General features: G+C 40.1%; 1 protein-coding gene across 3 annotated transcripts in view; it reads left to right on the top strand.

Annotated features, from left to right (window-relative positions):
• LOC130356196 (peptide methionine sulfoxide reductase MsrA-like) overlaps window positions 1–14,372 on the top strand; it is a 28,420-nt gene that overhangs the window by 2,043 nt on the left and 12,005 nt on the right. Inside the window, exons 1-3 of one of the 3 annotated variants that reach the window (XM_056557357.1) lie at window positions 9,737–10,095; window positions 10,267–10,335; window positions 10,425–10,544. In XM_056557357.1, the coding sequence (XP_056413332.1) occupies window positions 10,023–10,095; window positions 10,267–10,335; window positions 10,425–10,544 (262 nt within the window). In that variant the 5' untranslated portion in view covers window positions 9,737–10,022. Of the gene's footprint in view, window positions 1–9,736; window positions 10,096–10,266; window positions 10,336–10,424; window positions 10,545–14,372 lie in introns of those variants that run through there. The other 2 variants (XM_056557358.1, XM_056557359.1) reach the window with 2 other exon arrangements.

The following is a 14,372-nucleotide window of genomic DNA, read 5'->3' as shown; positions in this document are numbered from 1 at the left end:
TTTGACATGAGATTATGGCTACCACAAAAGAGGATTATTTCCTCTAGAACGTAATATTATGGAGGAAAAAGAGAACTCACTAACGGTCTCACTAAACATTATTGGGTGAAGATTGAAAATAGCTCTAATGAAGCTTCTGAACCCTTCAGCATGGAAGTCTAGACTAGAGAAAAGCGTAGATGAAAACAATCTGGACTCTTAGAGTTTTGGCTTAATTCCTTGTCAAATCTAGTTTGTAGGAATTCTAGAATTCGTGATTGAAGAAGCACTGTGGACAATCTGCTTACTCGCAAAAAGCCTCGATCTTTATTCTTGTATAAAACCTGTTACCTCACTCCTTGAGTGAGCTAAAGTACCCAATACCCTGTCAGAAAAACTCTTTGCCTTTTTAATAGGTTCCAATCATCATTCAAGCTGTCAGATTTGCTCATTTTTTCTCCATCTGAAATTTCTACCTGATCTCCATTTGTCTGATGGATCTGGGGTTAGAATGCCAGGGATAGATTCCACCCCCTTCCTAACTTAAAGACACGTATGACACTGCTGCCAGAGACGTCAGCTCAAAAAGAGAGATTTCCATGGCTTCTTGCTTTGCAGGGGAGGGAAACTAGAAACCTGAGAGAGAAGTTTAGGTTTAGGGCATAGTCTCTTCTGATGTTGCTCAAAACATAGTGGTCTCTGGTGATGGACACCCAGGCTAGAAGAGACCACTTCTTAGTTGTGTAATCATGCTTTTAGCACCCCTTCCTCTCCCCTGATAACGGGTCTGCCTAGACCTCCGAGGTGATCTTTGAAAGGACCTAGGAGCCTGTGCAAGGGACTTCCCAGGAACGTCTCCCAAGGAAAAATTCCAGATTGCACAAGTGATAAAGGGGTTATTCCCTGGCCTAAGCCAAAGTGCATGGGAAACTATCTCAAAGGTTATTCATGACTAAAATAACCTGCTTGAAAGACGCAAGGATATCTCGGCTGATCAAATCCAATCCATCCAGAATTCTAGAGAGCCACCTTCTGAGGGCTCTCGTAACTTCATAGTTGGAGATGGCCACTTTGATTCGAGGTAGTATAGTAGGCTTTCTTGAGAGACATCTTGATATGTCTGTCCATAGGGTCATGCTGGAACAATGATGTCTCAACAGCTTGCTAATGGTCATATTGAGCTTAGGATAAGAGATTCAAGAGTTCCTTGTCAATAGCACAGAGCAATCTGAATCATTTACCTTTTGAATGGTAGCTCTATCTAGATTTCTGCATTAAGACTTTATTCTTGAGGTTCTGGATGACATCATCCAACTTGAAGGCCTTTAGAAGGGAGCTTCAAACAAAAAGGCTGCACAGAAAAACATTTAGGTTCGCATAAAAATGAGCAAGATGCAACATGTCCTGGTAACCCAAGGTCAAAATAAAAACTCCCTGTCTTTGAGGTTACCTGGACAAATATATCTGTGTGTGTGGGGGGGGGGGGGGGGGGGGGTTGTCTTAGTTAATCGATTATGTTCTTATTTAAAGGGGTACTCCCATGGAAAACTTTTTTTTTTCTTTTTTAAATCAACTGGTGCCAGAAAGTTACAGATTTGTAAATTACTTTTTATTTAAAAATCTTAGTCCTTCCAGTACTTATCAGCTGCTGTATGCTCTGCAGGAAGTTCATTTATTTTTGAATTTCCTTTTGTCTGACCACAGTGCTCTCTGCTGACACCTCTGTCCATTTTAGGAACTGTCCAGAGTAGGAGCAAATCCCCATAGGAAACCTATCCGGCTCTGGACAGTTCCTAAAATGGACAGAAGTGTCAGCAGATAGCACTGTGGTCAGACAGAAAGGAAATTCAAAAAGAAAAGAACTTCCTCTGGAAAATACAGCAGCTAAGTTCTGGAAGGGTTAAGATTTTTAGGGAGAAGTAATTTACAAATCTTCTGGCACCAGTTGATATAAAAAAGTTTTCTAGGGGAGTACCCCTTTAAAATTCCATTGTTTTGCTCGCTCATAGGGGCAAGAACTAATTGTTGTGCTGCTGGTGGTCGTAAGGGAATATAGCCATATGTTGGTTCCATAGTTTTCTATGCCGAAGTTTAAGCTTTCATTATGTTTAAAACCATCTAATATATTAATATAGCTAAAAAAAAAAAACCTTCAGCTTAGCTAGATTGCAAATCTGCATCTTGGAGAAGGGCTGGCGGGCACCCTCATTGATGAAACTTGAATGTAAGGAAAAAAAAAGGTCCTGTGCTGAAAGATGCACTTAAAATTTCATAATATAATTTTTTTTCCAAACGTGAACATGGGAAGCAATTTGTTTCAAGCACTCATGGTGCTCTTAATATTGCCATGAGTGCCTGAAATGCGTCACCATTGTATCCACATTTCTGTAATATCCTTCATTTATGGAAAATAACATTTTCTTTAAGTGCATTCTTATATCCTGGACATGTTTTCTTTTCTTACATCTATTTGTTTCTTATATATACTTTAGATAAATTATAGTTCAAAATAAGATCCGCTCCTGGAAATGAATGATATTTTAGCAAAACTTATACCATTGTTGCCATTAGGCCATATTGACTTCAGAGTCCTTTGATGAACCACAGTGACATGTTTTTTGTTGTTTTCATGTCTCATGCTTTCCAGGATTTTAATTAGGGGAAAACAACACAGTATACAACACTATTTACCCCAGTGGGGTTTGTTTATGTCCAGTGGAAAACTTGCATCATACCAGTTGTAGTTCTATTATAAACATAAGACATAATATAGTGTGAATAGAGCCTTATATTGATAGCCATTCAAAAGAATATATAATATGTTGTGTCCCCTGATGGTGGCTGCCATTGGTCTTAGTGAGACAACCCTTTAAAAAGAACGATTAATGCTTTGTACATTTACCAAAGGTATGAGAAAAACAAACCATTGCTGAGTCTGATTATTAATAGGTCCACATGTACACCATTCAGCAGAGACCGAACACTGTAGTACACAGTACAAAAGAATCCTAAAATAACCTTATTTAATTTATTAAGATTTCTCTCCTCTGTCAGTGACTTGTCCAGCAGAAGAGTTAGATAACCTTTTTGACAGGAATTGACACATTTTATTCACGCAATAGCAAAGTTGTGAAAGGGCACCGTTCTCAAACATGCACCCAGATAATGAAGTTAAAACATAACTTCTATTGATTCTTGATCAGGATATCCAATGTGAATTACACTACATTACATTTCAGGTAAATGTAACTAGGCATTAAATGTGGGTGCATTAGGGTCTATTCACACATACAGTATTCTGCGCAGGATTTCAAGCTGTGTTCAGTTTACATTGAAATCTGCAGCAGAAAATCCTGCGCGGAAAATGAAAGTGTACTTAGTGCTCTAGTTAAAACAGTGCTGGTATGATTCAACAGCAGACATGTACATCAGTATGCTTTGCTATCCAAGAACAATGGTCCAGATGACAACTTGTACAGCCAAAAAGTATTTTGCCACTGTGTTGATGAGTGGTGTTTAAAGATCCTAATAAACTAATCAAAGGATCTTTGATAATAAAAAAAAAAAAAAAAACTTTATTGCAGTATAAGCGATAAGGTAAAGGTTAACAGAAATTACTTTTACCTCAATTGTTATAAGTGAACTACTAGGGGTGCAGTCCTCTTAAGGACGCAGGGCGTACCTGTGCGCCCTGCACCAGGTCCCGATATAAAACGCGGGGTCACGCCGTGATGACCCCACGTGATACCTGGTCGGTCCCGGCGGCTAATGACAGCCGGGACCCTGGGCTAATGGCGTGCATCACTGATCGTTGTGCCGCGAGCTATTAACCCTTTAGATGTGGTGTTCAAATTTGATCGCCATGTCTAAAATGAAAGTAAAAGCTTCCCGGCAGCTCAGTCGGGCTGATCGGGACCATCGCGGTAAAATCGTGATGTCCTGAGCAGCTAGAACTGGAGCGGAGGTCCCCTCATCTGCGTCCGATCGGCGATTGATTGCTCCAATCCTGAAATCCAGGCTTGGGCAATGGACCACCGATTACACTGATCTTTGCCATGTTAATGCACGGCAATGATCTGTGTATGAGATTGGGGGGCTATAACACTGCAAAAAAAGAGTGTAAACAAAAAAGTTAATAAAGATCATAACCCCTTCCCTAAGGTAAGAATCACCCCCCTTTTCCCATAAAAAAAACGTGTAAATAAAAATAAACATATGTGGTATCTCCACGTGCGGAAATGTTTGAACTATAAAAATATATTAATTAAACCGCACGGTCAATGGCGTACGCGCAAAAAAATGCCGAAGTCCAAAAGAGCGTATTTTTGGTCATTTTTTATATCGTGAAAAAATGAATAAAAGGCGAAAGTCTGATTAGTATAAAAATGGTACCGATAAAAACAGGTCACAGCGTAATAAAGGAGCCTTCATACCGGCCAGTATGCGGAAAAATAAAAAAGTTATAGGGGTCTAAAGATGACTATTTTAAACGTATAAATTTTCCTGCATGTAGTTAGTTATTTTTTACTTTTTAAGTAATACAAAATCAAACCTATATAAGTAGGGTATCATTTTAACCGTATGGACCTACAGAATAGATAAGATGTAATTTTTACAGAAAAATGTACTGTGTAGAAACGGAAGTGCCCATATTTACAAAATGGTAGTTTTTCTTACATTTTGTCGCACAGTTACTTTCTTTTACACTTCACCGTGGATATTTTGGTAAAATGACTGTCACTGCAAAGTAGAATTGGTGGCACAAAAAATAAGCCATAATATGGAATTTTATGTGCAAAATTAAAAGCGTTATTATTTTTAGAAGGTGATGAGGAAAACATGAAAATGGAAAAACCCTGCGTTTATTTTTTTATTTTTTTTTTAAATCAACAGGTGCCAGAAAGTTAAACAGATTTGTAAATTACTTCTATTAAAAAATCTTTACCCTTCCAGTACTTTTTAGCAGCTGTATGCTGTATTTTGAATTTCTTGTCTTGTCCACAGTGCTCTCTGCTGACACCTCTGTCTGTATCAAGAACTGTCCAGAGCCACATAGGTTTGCAATAGGGATTTTCTCCTGCTAGAGGTGTCAGAAGAGAGCACTGTGGACAACCCAAAAATAAATTAAAAAAGAATAGAATTTCCTCTGTAGCATACAGCTGCTAAAAAGTACTGGAAGGGTAAAGATTTTTTAATAGAAATCATTGACATATTAACTTTCTGGCACCAGTTGATTTAAAAAAAAGTTTTCCACCGGAGTACCCCTTTAACCCCTTAAGGACCTAGGATGTACTGGTAAAGCCTGAGTCCGCTCCCGTTCAATAACCATCATAGCGGGTCAGGCCTGCCACCTAGCAATGACCAGGACTCGTGGCTAATAGCGCAGCACTGATTGCGGTGCCGCACGCTATTAACCCTTTAGACGTGGCGTTCAAAGTTGATTGCCGTGTCTAAAGTGAAACTAGGTGGTATCCCAAACAGCTGTAGGACAGAAGGAGGGTCCCTTACCTTGCCACCTGTTGTCCGATCGCCAAATGACTGCTCAGTGCCTGAAATCCTGTGAGAAACCATTGATAAATGTAAAAGATCAGTGTGTGCAGTGTTATATCCCCCTATGGGAGCTATAACATGCTGAAGAAAAAAAGTGAATAAAGATAATTTAACCCCTTCCCTAATAAAAGTTTGAAAAATGGGAAATGTCCAAATTATAAAAAAAATATATTAATTAAACTGCACGGTCAATGGCTTCCGTGCAAAAAAAATTCCAAAGTCCAAAATAGTGTATTTTTGGTCTCTTTTTATATCATGAAAAAAATGAATAAAAAACGATCAAAGTCTGATCAATATAAAAATGATACCGCTAAAAACTTCAGATCACAGCGCAAAAAATGAGCCCTCATACCGCCCCATACGTGGAAAAATAAAAAAAGTTAGAGGTCAGAAGATGACAATTTTAAACGTATAAATTTTCCTGCATGTAGTTATGATTTTCTCCAGAAGTACGACAAAATCAAACCTATATAAGTAGGGTATCATTTTAATCATATGGACCTACAGAATAATTAGGTGTCATTTTTACCAAAAAATTTACTGTGTAGAAACGGAAGACCCCAAAAGTTACAAATTTGTGTTTTTTCTTTAATTTTGTCGCACAATGATTTTTTTTTTCCGTTTTGCCATAGATTTTTGGGTAAAATTACTGATGTCATTACAAAGCAGAATTGGTGGCACAAAAAATAAGCCCTCAATGGATTTTTAGGTGCAAAATTGAAAGAGTTATGATTTTTTAAAGGTAAGGAGGAAGAAATGAAAGTGGAAAAATCCCTGGTCCTTAAGGGGTTAAATTAGTTACTTTATAGGAAATTTCTATCACACACTTAAAGGGGTTGTCCTATTACGGAAAATAGGTAAAAAACTGAGGCATTATGTAAAATTAAACAATTCAAATATGCAAGCATTACTGAAAATGTACTGTTTGTGGTAAATAAGCTTACTAATCCCCCACGTGCCTGCTTTGTTTTAATAACTGTTTCCCTTAGTTATGGCACACTAAGGTGGGTCACACATGACATTTTTTTGCATTTCATTGCAGCCTCTTGAAGGTAAGGGCAATTGGTCTCCACTGTACATGAAAGCAAGAGGGATTGTGGGAAAGAGTGTGCTCTGTTGCCTGGAAACAACAGAGTCCCAGTTTAGAGGACACCAGGAAGTGATCAGATGGATTGGGAGGAAGAGCTCTGCAAGTATGTCAGTTACTTTTAACCTCTTAAGGACGTAGGGTGTACCTGTACGCCCGGTTCCAGTGTTTAAAACGGGGTCACGCCGTGCCCCGCATCACACCAGGTCGGTCCCGGCTGCTAATCATAGCCGCGACCCTGGGCTGCACGCAGCATCGATCGTTGTGCTAACCCTTCAGACGCGGCGATCAAAGTTGACCGCGGTGTCTGAAAGTGAAAGTAATTCCCGTTAGCTCAGTCGGGCTGATCGGGACATAAAATCGCAATGTTCTGATCAGCTGGGACGCAGGCGGCGGTCTACTTACCTGACTCCGCGGCGTCCGATCGTTGATTGATTGCTCCAAGCCTGAGCTACAGGCTTGAGCGATCAAGCCCCTATCTGACTGATCTGTGCAAAGCTATGGCTTTGCTGGGATCAGCATAGGAGATCAGTGTGTGCAGTGCTATAGGTCCCTATGGGAGCTCTAGCACTGCAAAAAAAAAAAAGTTAACTAAGGTCATTTAACCCCTTCCCTAATAAAAGTTTGAATCACCCCCCCCCCCTTTTTCCCATAAAAAAAAACTGTAAATAAAAATAAACATGTGGTATCGCCGCGTGCGGAAATGTCCAAACTATAAAAATATATTGTTAATTAAATCGCACGGTCAATGGCGTGCGTGCAAAAAAATTACAAAGTCCAAAATAGTGTATTTTTGGTCCCTTTTTAAATAATGGAAAAATGAATAAAAAGTGATCAAAAAGTCCAATCAATACAAAAATGGTAACGATAAAAACGTCAGAACACGCAAAAAATGAGCCCTCATACCGGCCCGTATGCGGGGAAAAAAAAATTATAGGGGTTAGAAGATGAGAATTTTTAACATATAAATTTTCCTGCATGTAGTTATGATTTTTTTTCCGAAGTACGACAATATCCAACCTATATAAGTAGGGTATTATTTTAACCGTATGGACCTACAGAATAAAGGTAATGTGTTATTTTTACCGAAAAATGAACTGCGTAGAAACAGAAGCCCCCAAAAGTTACAAAATAAAAAATTTTCTTCAATTTTGTCGCACAATGATTTTTTTTTTTCCGTTTCGCCGTGGATTTTTTGGTAAAATGACTAATGTCACTGCAAAGTAGAATTGGTGGCGCAAGAAATAAGCCATCATATGGAATTTTATGTGCAAAATTTAAAGCGTTATGATTTTTAGAAGGTGATGAGGAAAAAATGAAAATGCAAAAACGGAAAAACCCTGCGTCCTTAAGGGATTAAACACTTTAAAAGTATGGTACTTAAAAACAGTACATTTGTACTTTATTTACATCTATATGTATGTGGGACACCTTATTTTACCACTTTCGATTTGTGAGATCCCTTTTCCCAAAGGATTTCCTTGATAATATGATAATGAAGACCAAAACTAGTTGAATCCAGACATGACACATCCTAGCCTTGTAGTTACAAACTTGATGATAACCTACTGCATCTCTTGGAGAATAAACTCTGGTGCTGTCTTTCATGACACTACCTGCTTCTGCAGATACTGATAACACAGGTTTTACAATACATATGTATGAAGACTAATGGGCCTAAGGTGGAAGCTGCATGTGGGTGGCTGGCATAAGGTTAAATCTGCTGCTGTTATGGTGCCTGTTTCAATGGGCCATGCAGATATGCTCACCACCTGCAAAATAAATGCACTACCCCTTTTTTTTTTTTTTTTTTCTCGTTCTACGGTAGGTGCCCTGTTTTAAGCTCTCCTGTACCTTGGGGATAGCTATCCCCAATCATTCTGTTTACTTTACTAGCAAATTCTGTAGTTTTAGGAAATGCTTTGCTCTCTACTGCCACCAGTAGAGGGATCACATATAAAGTATGCATGGAAATTTGGTCACATGACCTTCCCTCAGACTACCTTCTGCTAGAACTTGCGAGAAAATTCTGAAGGAGGACTCTCCCAAGTCCAACCCTCTCTCCCCAGAGGCCTGGGACCAGTCTAAGCTAGTCTAGCCCTGGCCAGAGAAGTACAAGCATCTAATGAGACTGTATCCTGCTACGTCACAAGAGGAGGAGGAGCCTCGGGCTTAGTTCCAGTTTCTCCTTCCAGCAATGGCTGCTTGAAGCAAGTCAGCTAAGCCCTAGCTCTGCCTGATAAGTTACATCCAGTTCCAGTTGTTAAGCTCTACCCTGGGTCTGCTTTGGATCAGTAACAGTGATCATGGCACCACATGAGTTTTTTTTCTCCTGAGCTGTCACCAGTCTATTCTGAGAGAAATTATCTCTACTATCCTACTCCAGTTCTAAGAGAGAGAATCATCTTACCATAAGAGGATATAGCTGTGCAAGGACTCCTTTACAAACCCTAATCTTTTTGAGGGCTACCAGACAGAGTTAGGGCTGTGTGGCTTACACATCACGATCATCTTTGTGTTACGCCCTAGGATAGAAAGTCCTAATACTAGTAACCAATATTACATGTTTATTTATCGCAGTCAGCCATGCTGAGTAGACCCTCATTGGTATAAATTGATCTAATTGGGTGTCCACAGAGGGACATACAGGGTTAGCCTGTCACAAAGCCATCTGTGATCACAATAGAGACTTTGCTCTCAAGGAACAACTACCTTCAGCTGCCCTGGACTACTCCACCTATGGGCAATGCAAATTCACTGGTGTGTTTAGAGTCATAATCATGTTCCAAGGTCCAATTATAGACGTCTCTTGTATCTTTAAGCGCCCATGATAAAATAATGAAGTGCCATGGTCACTAATAGGCGGACCCAACTCTGAGAGAGCAGAAAGGAGGCACTTACTCATATACTGCGCTGCCCAGTTCTCTGTACAATGTTGCCACACTGCTCCTGCATTTGAATTTTGCAGACTGTGTTTGAGCTTGAGGAAATTTTCTCTAACTGGACCTCTGAATCCCCTGTCCAAGTGGATAAATTGAAATGTCTGAAAACCTGTCCTAGATATGTTTAGCTGAGTTAATGCCTTACTGGTCAAGTCAGAGCTCTTTTGTAATTGGCTATGTACAGTACGTGTCAGTTGGACATTGTTAGGATAGGTTTTGGCCCGTGAATGTAAGCCATGATGTTCACAACCACTGACAGTAAGCAGAGATCTTGAAATGGCAAAGAATTATAACAAATGCAGTTAGAAAATGGGAGAACTTTTTATTTTGCAACACTGACTCTTACACACTGATTTCATTGGTTACTCATTAGAAAAATTCTGTTGACCTCTGCCCCTCTCCGGTAATTGCACCCTATAAATACCCTGCGCTGCTTCTGCTTTGTAAAATCATATGACTCAACAATGCCCAGCAAGACGGTTCTTCCCACTGCTGGAGAAGCCCTTCCAGGGCGGGCTGAAACTCTGAAGGTGGCAGGTAAGATTGGGATGTGGAAGTTCATGGAAGCTATAGAAATGTTGAGACAGCACCTTTCAAAGAGAGCATGAAGTTCATCAAGATAATTAACTTAAAGGATAACCAGGAGTCATTTCCAAGTATTTCTCCAGTCCTGTTATTCATTTTATCATTCATCCTTCTCTTTAACAGCCAAGCACGCTGTAAATGGAAACTCAACGTTGGAGCCATTCCCTGCAGGACTTGAGTTGGCAATGTTTGGTTAGTCCTACATAGAGAAAAACTATAAAGAGCAATTATACATGGAGGTTCTGTACTGACACTTTTTTTTTATTGATGTTTTTTTTCAGGTATGGGTTGTTTCTGGGGCGTAGAACGGCTGTTCTGGAGACAAAAGGGGGTGTACTCTACACAAGTGGGGTATGCAGGAGGGTTCACGAATAATCCCACATATGAAGAAGTGTGCACGGGTAAGTACTTTTCCTGTAACTAAATCTATCATGTTACTTGTCACCTACTTTAACATTCTTTATAAACAGAAATCTGGGCACACCTTTCACATGAACTTTACCCAATTAATTTCAAATATGATAAAACAATGATGGTATTTGTTTAAAATACTTATATATTTATCTACTGACAGTCATCTGAATTCTAGAAGAGCAAGAATTGCAAGATAAATATTTTAAAAGCTTAAGACTTACATTTTAGGTTCCCAGCTACTAGATGTGAAGCTGCTTTACAAATGATATTGAACAATTGATTTCTGAGCAATTCTCTTTTGTACTAGTTGAAGTCATTGTGAGAATGGAACAGGGCAGTTGCAGAAATTCAAGTATCTTATAGTCTGGTGCAGTTAATAGAAGCCCACATTGTTCAAATAGAAAAAGCAGTACATTCTTCCCCAAGCAGTACAGGTAGTGGCACAAAACCGTTTTCCGGTGTAAGCATTGACCGTTCATCCCACTGCTGGAGAAGCCCTTCCAGGGCGGGCTGAAACTCTGAAGGTGGCAGGTAAGACTGGGATGTGGAAGTTCATGGAAGCTATAGAAATGATGAGAATGTACCTTTCACAGAGAGCATTCAGTTCATCAAGATAAATAACTAAAGAATAACCAGGAGTCATTTCCAAGTATTGTGACATGACATTACCACAACACAACAGTTGCTCAAAAACTTTATGCACGGAAATGTCATTGTGTGAACATAGCCTTACGCTCCCTCCTCAACCTTTTGTATAAGGCTGTCAGCAGTGTTGAGGGCTCCAAACTGGTAACAGATTCCCTTTTGTGTCTCTACCAAAAAAATTGTGTGCAATGGTAGATTATGTTACCAAGTTTGCTTTTTATCCCTAAAGTAACACCCCCCCCCCCCCCCCACACACACACACACACACACACACACACACATACAAATGTATATATAATGCTTAAAACCTTAAATTTTTCCAGTTACCACTAGGTTGAAGCTTCACACTTCCTAGATACAAGCACCCAATCTCTTAACCACACATCTTAAAAAAAGAACCCCCCTCGAGTTAACAGGTGCACCCATTTGCCACTCATTTCAGCCCCTCTCGAGTGTATACAGATGCTGTAAATAGAAATAGAAATAGAAACTGGCAAAAGTAATAATGAATAAAAATTTACAGAACATTTAAGTGAGAAAAATCAGACATTTGGCCCTGATTTACTAAGAGTGTTGTGTAGTTTTCTTTGTGGGTTTTAGTTCCCTACAATTTTTTTCCCACAGTATTTACTAAAGTGTCCCTACATTTTGCACTTTTCCCCACATATTGCTTTTTTTTTTAATTTATTTATTTATTTTTATTTATTTATTTATTTTTATTTTTAAACACATGCTCTGATGGGTTTTCCTCAGCTCAAATCCACTACATTTTTTTTGTGGAAACCTTAGTAAATATATTGAGTTTCTGTGAAAATTTCAGGGACACACCCCCTTTTCAGCAGCCATGCCAACTTTCCCTCAAGCCGCACCCCTTTTTTGGGTTTTCTCAGTAAAAGGGAGAGTTGGTCTTTTTTTTTTTTGTTTGTATCTTTTTCCAATTCTGACACAAATTCTGTCACAGATAGAATTTCTGGCGCAGTGTGCCATAATTTGGCACACGACCCTACAAAAATATCGGGTTATCAATAATAAATCAGGGCCATTGCCTTTTGAATTGTGGTTTAATAAAATATTTTTGCAAAACAAAATAAGGAAACTTTCCTGTACAAAAATGATGGTACCACTACAAACGATAGGAAATAATGTGACAATATACTAAGATGCAGGGGCATCACCGGGGGGGGCTAACAGGGCTATAGCCCCGGGTATAACCCCAGTAGCCCCAGGTCTCGGCATCGCCGCTGCTCACTGTCTTAACCCCTTAACGACACAGGACGTATATTTACGTCCTGCGCCGGCTCCCGAGATATGAAGCGGGATCGCGCCGGGACCCGCGGCTAATACCACACATCGCCGATCGCTGCGATGTGCGGTATTAACCCTTTAGAAGCGGCGGTCAAAGCTGACCGCCGCTTCTAAAGTGAAACTGAAAGTGACCCGGCTGCTCAGTCGGGCTGTTCGGGACCGCCGCGGTGAAATCCCGGCGTCCCGAACAGCTGACCGGACACCGGGAGGGCCCTTACCTGCCTCCTCGGTGTCCGATCGACGAATGACTGCTCCGTGCCTGAGATCCAGGCAGGAGCAGTCAAGTGCCGATAACACTGATCACAGGCGTGTTAATACACGCCTGTGATCAGGATGAAAGATCAGTGTGTGCAGTGTTATAGGTCCCTATGGGACCTATAACACTGCAAAAAAAATGTAAAAAAAAGGTGTTAATAAAGGTCATTTAACCCCTTCCCTAATAAAAGTTAGAATCACCCCCCTTTTCCCATAAAAAAAATAAAACAGTGTAAAAAAATAAATAAACATATGTGGTATCGCCGCGTGCGTAAATGTCCAAACTATAAAAATATATCATTAATTAAACCGCACGCAAAAAAAATTCCAAAGTCCAAAAAAAGAGTATTTTGGTCACTTTTTATACCATTAAAAAAATGAATAAAAAGTGATAAAAAAGTCCGATCAAAACAAAAATCATACCGATAAAAACTTCAGATCACGGTGCAAAAAATGAGTCCTCATACCGCCCTGTACGTGGAAAAATAAAAAAGTTATAGGGGTCAGAATATGACATTTTTAAACGTATAAATTTTCCTGCATGTAGTTATGATTTTTTCCAGAAGTGCGACAATATCCAACCTATATAAATAGGGTATCATTTTAACCGTATGGACCTACAGAATAATGATAAGGTGTAATTTTTACCGAAATATGCACTGCGTAGAAACGGAAGCCCCCAAAAGTTACAAAATGGCGTTTTTTTTTCCGATTTTGTCGCACAATGATTTTTTTTTTCCGTTTTGCCGTGCATTTTTGGGTAAAATGACTAATGTCACTGCAAAGTAGAATTGGCGACGCAAAAAATAAGCCATAATATGGATTTTTAGGTGGAAAATTGAAAGGGTTATAATTTTTAAAAGGTAAGGAGGAAAAAACGAAAGTGCAAAAACGGAAAAACCCTGAGTCCTTAAGGGGTTAAAGCAGCGCAATAGCGCAGTGGCCACTTTAAGACAGTGAGCCGGCCGCCCCGGGTCTAGCGAGGGACGTCGTGCCAGTGACGTTCCTCCGCCGCCCAGCGGAGGAGGACATCAGTAAAGTCACTCGTCTGGCCGCCGCCAGAGAAAAGAAGCTCACTGCCAGGTGAGTGTGTTTGTGTGTGTCTGTCGGTCTGTGTCGGGGGGGGGTGGGGGGCTATGCTACCTAATGTGGGGAATCTATGCTACCTAATATGGGGAAACTGCTACCTACTGTGGAGAATCTGTGCTACCTAATGTGGGGAATCTTTGCTACCTAATGTGGGGAAACTGCTACCTAATGTAGGGAATCTATGCTAACTAATGTGGGGAAACTGTGCAGCCTACCTAATGTGGGGAAACTGTGCAGCCTACCTAATGTGGGGAAACTATGCAGCCTACCTAATGTGGGGGAACTATTCTGCGTACATTGACTACATGGTGAAGAGGTGGGGTAGAGGTGTTGGCCACACCACGACCCCAGTGCCATCTTATGTCCCTCTGTTGGACTGGGCTTGCTGGGAGTTGTAGTTTGGCAACATCTAGAGGCACCTTGGTTGTAAAAAAAACAACAAAAAAAACACTACATTGAAAGGCTTCCAAGTCAGTGTTCCACAACCAGGGTGCATTAAGGTGTTGCAAAACTACAACTCC

The sequence above is a fragment of the Hyla sarda genome, chromosome 2, assembly GCF_029499605.1.
Source record: "Hyla sarda isolate aHylSar1 chromosome 2, aHylSar1.hap1, whole genome shotgun sequence".
NCBI lineage: Eukaryota > Metazoa > Chordata > Amphibia > Anura > Hylidae > Hyla > Hyla sarda.
Note: the sequence above shows the minus strand (reverse complement) of the source record. Positions and strands in the feature narration are given on the sequence as shown.